The sequence below is a fragment of the Ranitomeya variabilis genome, chromosome 7 (genome assembly GCF_051348905.1).
Source record: "Ranitomeya variabilis isolate aRanVar5 chromosome 7, aRanVar5.hap1, whole genome shotgun sequence".
Classification (NCBI taxonomy): Eukaryota; Metazoa; Chordata; class Amphibia; order Anura; family Dendrobatidae; genus Ranitomeya; species Ranitomeya variabilis.
Genome location: NC_135238.1, coordinates 25,765,570 through 25,779,801, shown reverse-complemented (window position 1 = coordinate 25,779,801; position 14,232 = coordinate 25,765,570). Strand labels below are relative to the sequence as shown.

Below are 14,232 nucleotides of genomic sequence, written 5' to 3'. Positions count from 1 at the left end.
TCTCCAGCAATAACCCGACCATAGGAGCATGCATGGCTTTTAAGTCTCCTCACTCACTCTGATATGCCAGGCTTGGCGCTCTCCACAAGGGGAAACTGACCCCTTATATATCAGAAGGTAAATTCTATTACTTAAAGGAGTATCCCAGTTGGAAGAAGCCTTCAGGTAACCGACCCTGCCGCTTCTGAGCTTTCCTTAGCGGTCAGCGTTGTGCCGCTCCTCTATCATTCTGCATAGAAATGTAGGAATAATCTGACAATTCATTGTTAACCCTTGCCCAATACACCGACACTGCTCAATCAGTGCTGACAGTGTGAGGGCACATCCCCGTAATAATTCCAGGAGGAATAACATTAGAAAAACACAATGCAATACACTCCAGCATTGCTATTACATGTGTAATACATTTATTAACTAAGAATATATTTTGCTTATTCTTCCCTGCTGCTGCTTCCTGTTTGTGATTGTCTCCAGTGCTGACATCAATCAACAGAGCAGCAGTCAATAATGGAGCTGCTGGTGGCATCAACTCGGGAAAAGCTGCTGAGTTCAATCTATTTATTGGCTGCAGACAATCATGGGAGACTCATATCTGGACCCGGTGAAGGAGAGTAAAGAACTTTCTCTTTTTTTTGTTTTTAAGAAACTACACTGGAAGGAAAGGAGTTTTTCAGAAATGTTTGCGGGGATTGTGACTCCATCCTCCATCTGAACGGGACGTGCAGAAATCTATGTTCTTGGAACCAAAAGGACGTCATTCGGATGGAAGATGATCTTTAGATGTAGAAGTTTCTCAAAGTATCTGCGGCTAAGGTTATTTTTTTAAGGTATGTTTAAAAAACAAAAACAAAAAAAAACAAAACTTAGATACATGGTGTTTGCCGTCAGCAATTTTATTCACATGTATAGGACATAGGAGTCTGTACGCTGTCCGGCACTATGGCCGCATATTAAGGAATATTATAAGGTGCCAGGACATATCCGATGCTGCAAAAAAGCACAGAAAAGCAATCAAATATGCATCATGAGAAGCCTAGAGAGCAAATCTTCCTTCTTCCCATGTGTTGTACATGTTCTAGACGTCTCCTGTTCACAGTCAGGTACAATATAGAGCAGAGTGCCTGCGGTGTATTGTGGATGTGTAATAACCCCATATATTATACACTAAGTGTAGACGACAGGGACGCACAGGATCTGAATTACAGGGAGGCACCAAACATAAAAGGAAACATGTAGCATTAGATTAGTCTGATTCAGATAATCCGTCATCTACAGGACAGGAAGAATTCTTTAATTCTGTGCAGATAAATTCGACAGGTGGCAAAACTGAGAAATGTCGTTTGTCCATCCAGTATCACACGGGACATTTTCAAGATGTAACGACGCCACAATACAAGGCCTTTGTCTCCACGGAAAATCCAAACTACGTCAGTTTCCCGTCGATCTCTTTCCTGTAGAGTAAAACATTAAAATGTCACAAAATATCCAAAATTGCAGATACTAATTATTGCAAATCATGGCATGTTATAATGATAAAAGATAACATTACTGCACGTCTGTAGGGTTTGCACAAAGCAGTGGGACTGGAACAACACAACCACAAAAGTTACAAAGTCTGCAGTCAGTCAATGATTGACAGCAGCAAATAATACACCATTGCCGCTGTGTGCACAGACTGCCCGCGGAGAGGTCGTGGGGAACTCGGGCTAATATGGTCGCCTACTGGAGGCCTTGTAACTTATCTTGGTCCTCCTATGAAGGAGAACTATGACTCCACTATATACTGTGGTACTGAAATATTTAATATAAGCGATCAAACTATCACAGGTTAACCCTTAAATGGAACCTGTCAGCAGGATTGTGTGGAGTAACCTACAGACAGTGTCAGGTCGGAGCCGTTATGCTGATTACAATGAAACCTGGTGATGAAATCCGTCTTGTGGTTGTTGTTTTATCTTTATTTTCAGTTTTGAGTTAATGATATGCTGGTGCACCGGGGTGGCCTGTGGGGGTTCTTCATGTGGTGCTCCGATTATGCTGCAGAGCAGGTGTCACGGCTGGCGCCTGCCTGCAGAAGGTTTTGTTTTTTTTCATTATGTATATACACTCACTGGCCACTTTATTAGGTACACCTGTCCAACTTCTTGTTAACACTTAATTTCTAATCAGCCAATCACATGGCGGCAACTCAGTGCATTTAGGCATGTAGACATGGTCAAGACAATCTCCTGCAGTTCAAACCGAGCATCAGTATGGGGAAGAAAGGTGATTTGAGTGCCTTTGAACGTGGCATGGTTGTTGGTGCCAGAAGGGCTGGTCTGAGTATTTCAGAAACTGCTGATCTACTGGGATTTTCACGCACAACCATCTCTAGGGTTTACAGAGAATGGTCCGAAAAAGAAAAAAAATCCAGTGAGCGGCAGTTCTGTGGGCGGAAATGCCTTGTTGATGCCAGAGGTCAGAAGGTAATGGGCAGACTGGTTCGAGCTGATAGAAAGGCAACAGTGACTCAAATCGCCACCCGTTACAACCAAGGTACGCCTAAGAGCATCTCTGAACGCACAGTGCGTCGAACTTTGAGGCAGATGGGCTACAGCAGCAGAAGACCACACCGGGTACCACTCCTTTCAGCTAAGAACAGGAAACTGAGGCTACAATTTGTACAAGCTCATCGAAATTGGACAGTAGAAGATTGGAAAAACGTTGCTTGGTCTGATGAGTCTCGATTTCTGCTGCGACATTCGGATGGTAGGGTCAGAATTTGGCGTAAACAACATGAAAGCATGGATCCATCCTGCCTTGTATGGAGCATCTTTGGGATGTGCAGCCGACAAATCTGCGGCAACTGTGTGATGCCATCATGTCAATATGGACCAAAATCTCTGAGGAATGCTTCCAGCACCTTGTTGAATCTATGCCACGAAGAATTGAGGCAGTTCTGAAGGCAAAAGGGGGTCCAACCCGTTACTAGCATGGTGTACCTAATAAAGTGGCCGGTGAGTGTATAATATTCATTATGTAAACTAAGGGGGCAGGTCAGTGAAGGATCAGTCAGGAGTTTGCATTATAAATACCTAATGAGAGCACCACATAAAACCCCCCACAGGCCGCCCCGGGGCAAGTGTATATCATTAACTCAGAACTGAATATAAAGATTAAACAACAACCACAAGACAGATTTCATCACCAGGTTTCATTGCATTCAGTATAATGGCGCTGACCTGACACTGTCTGTAGGTTACTGTGCACAATCCTGCTGACAGGTTCCCTTTAAAAAAGAAATCAGAACTCTAGAATTATCATTTTTTTGATCACTGCACTTACACCTCCCCTCCAAAAATGTAATAAAAAGCAATCAAATTGTCATATGTACCTAAAAACGGTATAAGTAAAAATGTCAGGCCAGGGTGCAAAAAAAAAGAAAAAAACAAACAAAAAAAACAAGAACAAAAAACCAAGCCCTCACCCAACTCCATCAAAGGGAAAAAAATAAAATCACAGGTCTCAGAAAATGGTGACAATTTTTTTTTCTTTACAATTTTTTTTTATTTTGTCACCACTAAAATAATAATAATAAAAAAAAGTTTAGCATCACCGTAATTTTGCTGAATTATTTATACACACAATGAGCGCCAAAAAAATACAAAAAAACAGATTATCACAGATACTGAATTAAAGCACTTTGCTCATAGCAGAAAGCTGCAGCTGGTAGAGCCGAGTGTCCGGGGCATGAGCTCAGGCCGGAGGGGTCTACATTTACGTCCCAGAAGGATCTCAGATATCTCCCCGGGATGTAAAATAATGGCGACATTCATCTATTATATGTGTAATCACAGAAAAAGCTGCCATCAAGGCAACTGACAGATCGGGCTCCGACTATTGTTAGATCAGTCTAAAAACTCCCAAACCGTGCACACTTACAGCCAATGGAAGTAAACAGCTGTAATACAATGCGGCTTGTTCTAGAGAAATAAAAACAGCTAATTCCTACCGTCAAGAAATAAACATTTTCTTTAGTTTGCTTAGGAATCCCTCCTTGTTTTTCCCTGCCTGCTCAGCCTCAGGCCTCTCCTCATCAGCTGCAGAGCTCTGCCGTGAGCTGCCTGGTGGGCACAAACAGTAAATAGGCGTCAGACCCTCATCCTCCCCATCCACCAGCATGTATCACATTCTTAGTGCTACGTGTATGTGTAATACACATGTGTATGTGTATGGACAATCGTTCCCCAAGCAGGAGCAAACACCTCCCCCACCCCGAGCAGGCGCAGACGCCCCGAGCAGAAACAGACGCCCCGAGCAGAAACAGACACCTCCCCCACCGCGTCCCGGGCAGGCGCAGGCGTCCCGGGCAGGCGCAGACGTCCCGGGCAGGCGCAGACGTCCCGGGCAGGCGCAGACGTCCCGGGCAGGCGCAAACACCTCCCCCATTCTGTCCCGAGCAGGGCAGGCGCAGACGTCCCGGGCAGGCGCAAACACCTCCCCCATTCCGTCCCGAGCAGGGCAGGCGCAGACGTCCCGGGCAGGCGCAAACACCTCCCCCATTCCGTCCCGAGCAGGGCAGGCGCAGACGTCCCGGGCAGGCGCAAACACCTCCCCCATTCCGTCCCGAGCAGAGCAGGCGCAGACGTCCCGGGCAGGCGCAAACACCTCCCCCATTCCGTCCCGAGCAGAGCAGGCGCAGACGTCCCGAGCAGAGCAGGCGCAGACGCCCCGAGCAGAGCAGGCGCAGACGCCCCGAGCAGAGCAGGCGCAGACGCCCCGAGCAGAGCAGGCGCAGACGCCCCGAGCAGAGCAGGCGCAGACGCCCCGAGCAGAGCAGGCGCAGACGCCCCGAGCAGAGCAGGCGCAGACGCCCCGAGCAGAGCAGGCGCAGACGCCCCGAGCAGAGCAGGCGCAGACGCCCCGAGCAGAGCAGGCGCAGACGCCCCGAGCAGAGCAGGCGCAGACGCCCCGAGCAGAGCAGGCGCAGACGCCCCGAGCAGAGCAGGTGCAGACGCCCCGAGCAGAGCAGGAGCAGACGCCCCGAGAAAGGCGCAATTGTTCTGAACACATACCTTTCTATACTCTACTAGATCTACTTGGATCTCAGCTCTAAGCTACCTGTGGTTGTGGTGGTGATGCCATTCACCGTGCCCTCCACATCATTTTCTTCTTCGGCAAAGCTCTGCATCAGTGTGCGCTGCTTGTCGGTGAGTTGCCTAAAGCAGGACAGAAGAGAGAATTGGATAATCTCACATCAGAAATGTAGCAGGCAAACAAAACCCTCTCTAAACCCACTCACCGAGGAACTTTCAGCTTGACATGTATGTAGTGGTCACCGTAGCCATAACTGTTCATTCTTGCTATGCCCTTGCCGCTAATTCTGATACTTTGGTCTGCCTGTGTGCCCGGCGGTATCTGAAATACACAAAGATGGAAGGGTCAGACAAGCAAACAACATCAGGTCACAATAAGATAACAACATACTAAATAATAATAATATTAAAAAAAAAAAAACACCCACCGCAACATTGATGGTTTCATAAAGTCCTTGTGCCCGGGACGTACCACCCAAGATCGCTTGTGCAATAGATACATGTAGATCAGAATGGATATCGGCCCCGGTCCGTCTGAATATGGGACTCTTCTGCACCTGTATTACGTGATATCACACAGCAATGTAACACAAACATAAAATAGCAAAAAAACAGACACATTTAACCAATCTACTTTGTGTATGCGGGACCTATTACATTACTTTTTTTTCTTTTTGCTCTATTGAAATTATACATAGTCATGTTTAACATCAATCAATCTGCGGATAATTATAGTCGTTTCTATACCAAATTGTGTGTACATTTTATGACTTTTTTTCAGTTGTAAGTCATAGTTTCAGCCTCCTGGTGGCAGCAGCGTACACCCATGGCGAAGTGACCCAGAAATGTACATTACTGTGCAGCAATATCTGCAATCATGTGTGCTACACTGCCCTCTGCTGTTCAAAATGAAGAAGTCAATTTCCAAATTTTCGCAACATCGTCAACTTATATGGGATATATACCGAGAGCAAAAGAATGGACAAGTGTACCAACCCTAAATGTAATAAAGATTTCTTTTCTGCCCACTGGCATCCGGACAGTCTGCCCATCTTCTATACCTGTAGAAGAATTATATTTCTATAAATGTAATTATACAATAAAATCCTAAATAAGTAGAATAAACAAAATATTTTCTTTAGGTAAGACGAACTTCCGAGAAGAGGTTCTCCCCATTTATTAGTCAGCGTAGCGAGCCAAGAGGTGCAATCAAGGGCACCGGGTAATAGTGCATTTACCAACCAGCATCTTAATTAATTGCAAAATTAGACGTTTTAATATTATTTAGATTATATTGCACAATATGTATTAAGTCGAGACACTGATAAATGTACATGACACTATCCACATAAATAAAAAGCATTTTCTACCTGCATAAGAAAATATGGCAAATCTAAGAGATTGATACAAATATAATGATAATGTGTGCAAACTGTAAAGAACTGCGGAATATGTTAGCACTATATAAAAAAATAAAGATTATTATTATAATTCCCCTTCATTGTAATAGAGATTTGTTTTTTTGGGAGGGGGGTCTGTCATCCCCTTCGCACTTACCAGCAGGTACTGGCACAGTCACAGATTTCTTCTGCTTTGTCTGTCCACTACCATGGCAAGAGAGACACGGATTTGTCATAGTCGTACCCTTCCCACTGCAACGTCGACATGTTGATCGCATGACGAAGGGACCCGTGTTAATAGTCTCCTACAAAGATAAGCAATTGTGTCAATGAAATTAAAAATAAAAAAGATTAATAAAAATAAAGAGTTAAAAACTAACAATCAGCACCAACAAAAATGTATGATGAAAACACATCAATGTTTATATATCCAGGGGACATCGGGCAGACTTACCATGCCCGTGCCGTTGCAGTAGTGACAGTGCTGCAGTTTTGTGCCGGGTTCATTGCCTTTCCCATTGCACCGCTCACACGTGTCCGTGATGTTTACAGACATTTCTTTGTTCACTCCCTTGGCCGCCTGATTAAATGTCAGGTCCATGATGTACTGCAAGGAACAAGAGCAGATCAGGCCCACCTCCGAAATATAGACTCGCAGCTCCTATAGAACCTCCAGGGGATGGATAAGCGGCACTCACCTCCTGGGGTTGATCGAACATATTATTTAAGTCCCCGAAAGGCGAGCCGGAGAACTCCCCAAATATCCTGCGGAACAGCTCCTCTGGATCAACAGTAGGGCCACCTCTCCAGTACTGTTGCCCACCTCCCCCGGCCCCTGCTGCAAAATCGGCAGTGCCATATGCATCATACTGCTTTCTTTTCACTTCATCGCTGAGCACCTAGGTACAAATAGGAAATAAACAAGTTAAGGAAAGTCTGTTGTCAATGCCACAGATCGGCGGGGGTCCGGACCTGCTGCATTAGCGTGCACAGATAGGGGTACTGTCTTACTCTTCAGTGAAGAGCAATTGAGGGGAGAGTCCACCATCTCAGAAAACCACAACAAAAAAAAAGATACAAAAAGCATGGCAGGCACTCTGTAACCAAGGTCTAATAAAAAGGGTTACCCAGGCTTTCGCTATTTCAGATCGGTGGAGGGGTCTTCACCCGGCACACCAATCGTTCAGTGGACGCAGCTAGAATAGCACTGCCCTGATCACGGTGTAGTGGCCATTCCCAAATCCTGCCCCTCGGCTCCTAATGAACTGAATAGGAGCCGAGCCGCAGCACTTGGGAACGGCTGCTATAGAGAGTATGGAGCTGTGCTGTTCAGATGGTGGGGCACATCAGACCTCACTAGTGCGGGGGGCACACGGCCGTTCACATAACCCACTTTAATCAGTTACCTCATAGGCTTCAGCCAGCTGAGAGAACTTCTCCTTGGCCTGGGGATCGTCTTTGTTGGTGTCTGGATGGTATTTTTTGGCCAGCTATAGTAATAGACAAAGGCAGATTAGATCACATCACCGAGAATCACATAACAGTATAGGACCAGGAATAATTGCAATCATAAAAATAAGTGTAAAAAAAAGAAATTTATTAAGGCAGAGACACGGAAAAAGAGAACTGTAGATGCAAAAGGATGAAGCTGCCAAAGACCGTACAACCTGTCAGCAGCTTTCTGCCCTGTTTTATATGCATGTTATAAAGCAGAGGAGATAAAGGAAGTTCAGTGGTTGTCAGGCATCTGTGATCTCAGCAAAATCACCGAGCTGAACCCCCCTCTCTCCAATTAAGATCTGTCCAGCAGCCATCAGGCGGAAGGGTGATTATAAGCCCCTCTTATAAGTCGCTGGTAGTAAATAACTGCATTTCCCATAAATTCTGCAGCTTCTTTTCCTAAATCTCTAGATTGACATGTAACTCAGTTATTCTTCCTGGAAATATAAACATAAAATGGGACCTTGATGCCACCGACAAAGACAATGGCGGTGTCCAGTGCCCTCACTTCCGCACAGGTGAGTAGTGCCGACGACATTACAACACCGCGTACCTGCCAAGAGCGCATGGCCGTCAGGTATCAAACATGTGCACGATAACGGCTGATTGTACCCGCGTCTCGACAGGTAACGTCTTTGGCACTGCTTGCTTTAAATGTAGGAGTTGCCGGATAAACTCTTTTAATATAAATTTGCAGGAGGAATAAAAAAAAGGAAAGGCCCAATGTAAAATACTGAAATACCGTAACTACTTGCTGTGCTTGTGCTTTTTCATGGGGAATACAAGAATTTACCATTGTAAGCCTGATGGGCGGATACTTACATGGCGAAAGGGGGCAGTAAAGTTGTCTCTATAGGTCATCTATGTGGAGCCCACCAGCAAGCTTAGGAAGACCAAGGCCAGGGAATGATCGTTGCAAAAAATAAGTGTATTAATTACTAGTTCTCATCTATGGGGGATGAAAATTGGTTTTCTAGGGCGATCTACTAGAGAGCAGCCACGTTTTAAGCTAACATAGGAGCATGTAAAGAGAGATCATGCTCGGATAAGGTGTTATCCAAGGACGCTTATATGCTAATAAAGTATCTTCGTGCTCTATGTTCGAGTCCCCGCGGCTCTTCGACAGCTGCAGCACATGCAGGGATTGCCTAACAAACAGGAGAGACGCAGCCGCAGTGACGTGAACATAGAATTCAATCACACTGAAGATACTCTATTCGCACACAAGCATGCTCAGATAACACCTAATCTCAGCACGCTCATCACTAGAGGCTTGTCACATAGTAAAACCAGACAATGACCCCCAACTACAGACAGCAGATTTGGGGTTCCTGCAGCTCGTCAGGGCAGACAAGGATACTGGATGACTGGGTGAGAGGCCCTCGATAAAGGTTTACTATGTCTCCGTGTGAAACCGCCCAGTCACAGGATTGTTTGCCCATTTCACAAGAAGGTGAAACAAGTCCCCGCAACACTAATCAATACATCCAATATGAAAAAGTGCGGACCGTTAGCACCGGGGCTGTGGCGCAATCCAGTCACGTCTGACCATTCATCCCACCTGGTAATACGCCTTCTTGATTTCTTTCTGGGTCGCACTCTTCGGGACTCCTAAGACCTGGTAATAGTCCGACTTGTTAACAGATGAACTGGTGTGAAACTGGGAGACGTGTCCTGAGAAGGCTGCAAAGACCGGAGAGAAGGGAGGTGATAGTGAATACGAGGAAGTCCCCAGAATGACCAGCCTTAGACATTACACCGTGCTACTAGATCCCTGCGATCACACAGAGAGCCCGACGCCTGCCTCCTTAGAGGGAATGTTCAGAATTAGAAAAACATGGCTGATTTTTTTCCACCCTCAAAAATCAGGGTCACACCTGTCTGCAAGCAGTATGGAGCATTAACACTCAATTTAAGGCTGCTGTCACACTAGCAGTATTTGGTCAGTATTTTACATCAATATTTGTAGCCAAAACCAGGAGTGGAGGCGTCACGCCGGGATCTGCCGCCCTACGCGGAGGCGTCGCGCCGGGATCTGCCGCCCTACGCGGAGGCGACGCGCCGGGATCTGCCGCCCTACGCGGAGGCGACGCGCCGGGATCTGTGGCTGTACAGAGCGAAGGCGACACAGCGGGATCTTTAAACCTACAAGAGAGTGACAAGCTGGGATCTGTAGTCCTACACGGAGACCACACTCCACGATCATCAAGTCTGCGCAGTGGAGATAAACCAGGATCTGAAGTTGTATGCAATAGTGGCATGCTGGGATCTGTAGTTGCACACACTGGCGACATGCTGGGATCTGTAGTCCTGTACAGCGGTGACAAGCCAGAATCTGTAGTCCTGCACGGTGGGAACATGCTGGGATCTGTAGTCCTGCAGCAGTACCGCACCTACTCTTCCCCAATAATCAGCCAGACTCCCCAGAGAAGCATAACCTTGAGTGTCCAGCACACATGGGAGCACAGGCCGGACACCGGGTCCCTCCAGCACTCACCTCCTGCAGATGCCCGGGTTATTGCCGCCCTCAGAGCTAGACGCAGAGCTCCTTCACCCCGAGGCCATCGCTGTACCCCGGGAAGCAGCGGTCCCCGGGCCCCGGACACAGCAACTGACAACCAACGCGAGGAGCAGCGAGCCGCCATCTTGCCGGGGAAACTTTCTCCACTGCGCATGCGTCCTGGACACCACTATGGAGGAATGTCATTGGGGCACCGGAAATGCGCCCTCTTACTCCACCCAAATCCCATCACTTCACCGACGTCCAGAGCTAACTGGTCGCCATATTAGTACTCCCATAACTGCGCTGAGAGAAATCTCTAGAAATCTCTATTTTTCAAGAAAGTTGCGTCACTTGTGCCCGAGCTGTGTAATAAAGTTATGTCAATTAATGGCCTACTTACTGAAAACATTATAGAAAATATATGGGGTTTTTTTACCATTTTTTGTGTATTTGGTGTATTTTTTATTTCTGTGAATTTCATCTATTTTTTTAAAGTCACTATGTGTTTGTCTTTTCTTGTTAGGTTTTCCAGATGTAGTCGCTGTATCCAACATTTGCGACCTTTCGAATGCTCCCCTAACCCCATGAGTGATTTTATGCACAACTATGTTGATAAAAAACATGAAAAGGTTACCCCTATGGGATAAGGGAGGACCTGCTGCTCGCGGGGGTCCAACCCTGGGTCCCCCCACAATCCTGACTTTGAGGCTTTAGATCTCTTCCCTATGGGATAAGGGAGAACCTCCTGTTCGCGGGGGTCCAACCACTGGGCCCCCCACAATCCTGACTTTGAGGCTTTAGATCTCTTCCCTATGGGATAAGGGAGAACCTCCTGTTCGCGGGGGTCCAACCACTGGGCCCCCCACAATCCTGACTTTGAGGCTTTAGAGCCATTATGTATGGGACTGCACTTGGGTATGGACAATTAGGTTCTACGGACCTCATTGGGCTTTCTCAGTTTGATAAAAAAGTATGATCAAAACTTTTTTGGGTCCTAATAATAACATTGCTCCATGTTGTTCCCCCAAAATTGCAAGGATGACCTGTGAAAGACTTAGAATAGTAATGGGCATTACAAGAGAACCAACATGTCAGGGCCAGACTGGCCATCATTGACTGCATGACTGAAGTCAGGAGGAGATCACCGTGCCTCATGTGTGTGCGGGGAGGAGAGGGAAAGCTTATTTTTAGGTGAGGATAGGTAACTGTTATATGGGTACAATACAGAGGACACAATTACACTGTGGAGGCACAATAGGGGCGTCGGTACTATGTAAAGTTACGCAGAGTGCAAAATGCATTATTACTTTGTAGAAGCACATTTGGGTCATTATTTTATTGCGAAGGCATGTTGATGACACTATTACTATTTGAAGGCACAGAGAAGGGCACACGGCAGGTACTATTACAGTGCGGGGTATCGGAGGGGTATTGTTACTGTCTAGGACGTTTTGCATCGATATAGCAATATGGTCTCAATTCATTAAGACTGGTATTTTGAACACAAATCACAAAGGACCCAGGAGTTTGTATGGAGGTGTGGACAATTGGATAGGATGGTGGAAAAATTATGAGCCAAAAATGTCTGTGTGTTCAATTTTGCAGAGACACATAATAGATGGAAGAAGCTGTCATAATGGTCTGGGAAAAAAGGAGAAGAAAAAGTAAAGTGAATAATTCTATTAGAGACGTCACCTGGAAGTCAATAAATATACCTGTAAAGTATCTGTGTATATGGTCTATACAGCACCCCTGTAAGACTGATATCTACTACTATATGCCCACTTTATGGTGAGATTATTGACTTTAGTACAGTGGTTTTATCAATTATCAGCATATAATGATTTTTTAATAATTTCTTTTTTTTTATTATTTTTTTAATCTTTTTTTTTTCTTCAGACTACCTCTCACCTCCAATATACTACTGTGCCTATACTGTATTTATAGTCCGTAAAATGAGAATTTTTTACCGTAGGGAGAGAGAAGTTTTTCCTACTCATCACAAGAGAATGGAACGTCCCCTGCTAATATGAGCCGCCCCTGCTTAACCCCCTTCTGCTATAGAAAGCCCAACTACAGCGAAGATTTAAGAGATTTACCCTGATAAAACGGCTTCTGCCCCTTTTCCCAGAAGCTCATTCGCATACGTCACTGATGGAGCACTGTGATTGGTTGACAAAGTAGCTTAGTATTTAGTGCAGCCCCGCCCACACGGAGCCTTATTTTAGTCTTCCTCCTGCCGCCATAGGCCCGGGCTGCAGGTAAGGATGTGCTCTGCTCTAGGAAATGCCCCAGACATTATCCAGCAGGGACAGTTTTAATGCCGTCACAGAGGAATAATTAAGGAAGGAGAGAGAGCGTGTGTATGAAGATGTTCCATGTATTAAGAGACCCGTTCATGAAGTTTTGCCCCCGTTATCTACTGTATATAATTCCCACCGAGTTATTGTTCAGTAAAAGACAGTTCCTTTTGGAGTGGTGGTCTCCCTCATTGAGGGCCAGCCAAAGTCACCAGCATGATGCAGCCTACAAGGGCGTAGCGCCCCTGGTAGACACACTTCACACACCCAACTAGGACCCCCATTTTCATGTAGCGTGCCGTGGAGTGGAAGATGAATACCTCGCCCACGGCTACCGATCCGCGCCAAGTGGCGCTCATGACACACGGCCAAGAACCACCGCCGGGGCCGCTGTGGATTTCAAATTGCCTATTTAGGATGGATTCATCCAAGGGGTTAAATTTGAGATATTGGAATTACCAATTATACAGTTTTATAATAAAAAGAAATTGTAAATCAGTTGATTTTAAAAAAAAAAATGAAAAAAAAAAAAATTGAAAAAATAAATCTCTAGAAATGGAAAGTACTATGGTGAGACATGCAGAGAAGATGACAGATGAGCTGCAGGGCAGGAGCAGACTGGAGCAATAGATCGCAGAGCTCATCGCTGCATGCTGTCTCAGGGGCTGGGAGGGACTCTGGGGAGGTAAGAGAGTGAAAAAGGAAGAAGAGACTGAGAAGCAGCGAGACAGTCCCAGATCTCAGGGACTGAGAGACAGCCCCAGATCTCAGGGACTGAGAGACTGACAGCCCCAGATCCCAGGGACTGAGAGACAGCCCCAGACCTCAGGGACTGAGAGACAGCCCCAGATCTCAGGGACTGAGAGACTGACAGCCCCAGATCCCAGGGACTGAGAGACAGCCCCAGACCTCAGGGACTGAGAGACAGCCCCAGATCCCAGGGACTGAGAGACTGACAGCCCCATCCCAGGGACTGAGAGACAGCCAGGCGGCCTCCCTGCATCACCATGAACCGCTTTAAGACCTCCAAATACAAGAACTGCATCCCTAAGATCCCCAAGAAGGAGGTAAGACATGAAAAGTGACAGCTTGAATCTGTGCTCTGCAACCTGCAGATTTCCAGCTGTTGCGAAACTACAGCTCCTAGCGTGCAAGGCAGCTGTCAGGGTTTGCTGGGAGTTGTAGTTCCATAGCAGAAGGAGACGTGCAGATTGCAAAGCCCTGGTCTCAATGAGCGGTGTAGCTATATGCATCTTAAGGGGTTAATGCACGGGAAGTGGCGCATTCGTGCAATGCGTATGCATGCTGTCGTTTATTTTGAAGGTGTGGGTACACGCAGGGTTAACTCCGCATGATGTGCAGTGATAGGCGTGCGTGGGGTGAGGGCACGCTTCATACCGCCAGATAGGGAGCACCGTCTTGTACCTGCACATAGATGCACAGGTCACCACGGT

At 46.4% G+C, this 14,232-nt stretch overlaps 2 protein-coding genes across 7 annotated transcripts in view; one reads left to right on the top strand and one right to left on the bottom strand.

The window, feature by feature from the left end:
- Positions 1-877: 877 nt before the first annotated feature.
- Positions 878-10,703, bottom strand: DNAJA3 (DnaJ heat shock protein family (Hsp40) member A3). 3 transcript variants are annotated; one of them, XM_077274622.1, is made up of 12 exons: positions 10,473-10,658; positions 9,537-9,658; positions 7,882-7,965; positions 7,174-7,374; positions 6,930-7,082; positions 6,633-6,780; positions 6,072-6,136; positions 5,504-5,632; positions 5,282-5,397; positions 5,101-5,198; positions 3,992-4,103; positions 878-1,451 (listed from the first exon to the last, which is right to left on the bottom strand). In XM_077274622.1, exons 1-11 carry the CDS (start codon positions 10,648-10,650, stop codon positions 3,994-3,996), a joined length of 1,404 nt encoding a protein of 467 aa, XP_077130737.1. In that variant the 5' UTR covers positions 10,651-10,658; the 3' UTR covers positions 878-1,451; positions 3,992-3,993. The 3 variants fall into 3 exon arrangements, with proteins under 3 accessions (XP_077130737.1, XP_077130739.1, XP_077130738.1); XM_077274624.1 differs by lacking the exon at positions 3,992-4,103 and having other exon boundaries at positions 10,473-10,703; XM_077274623.1 differs by lacking the exon at positions 3,992-4,103 and having other exon boundaries at positions 5,055-5,198.
- Positions 10,704-13,433: 2,730 nt separating this feature from the next.
- The window catches only part of PAM16 (presequence translocase associated motor 16), a 114,456-nt gene continuing 113,657 nt past the window's right edge, over positions 13,434-14,232 (top strand). Inside the window, exons 1-2 of one of the 4 annotated variants that reach the window (XM_077274614.1) lie at positions 13,434-13,593; positions 13,763-13,845. In XM_077274614.1, the coding sequence (XP_077130729.1) occupies positions 13,786-13,845 (60 nt within the window). In that variant the 5' untranslated portion in view covers positions 13,434-13,593; positions 13,763-13,785. Of the gene's footprint in view, positions 13,594-13,614; positions 13,846-14,232 lie in introns of those variants that run through there. The other 3 variants (XM_077274613.1, XM_077274617.1, XM_077274612.1) reach the window with 3 other exon arrangements.

Bases quoted from the DNA above. Each gene is read 5' to 3' on its own strand.
- DNAJA3 (XM_077274622.1), bottom strand. From the start codon at position 10,650: ATGCGCAGTGGAGAAAGTTTCCCCGGCAAGATGGCGGCTCGCTGCTCC. The intron at 6,137-6,632 runs GTAAGTGCGAAG...ATTCTTCTACAG, and splicing joins GACTGTGCCAGTACCTGCTG to GTATAGAAGATGGGCAGACT. The intron at 5,633-6,071 runs GTTGGTACACTT...CACGTAATACAG, and splicing joins AAATCTTTATTACATTTAGG to GTGCAGAAGAGTCCCATATT.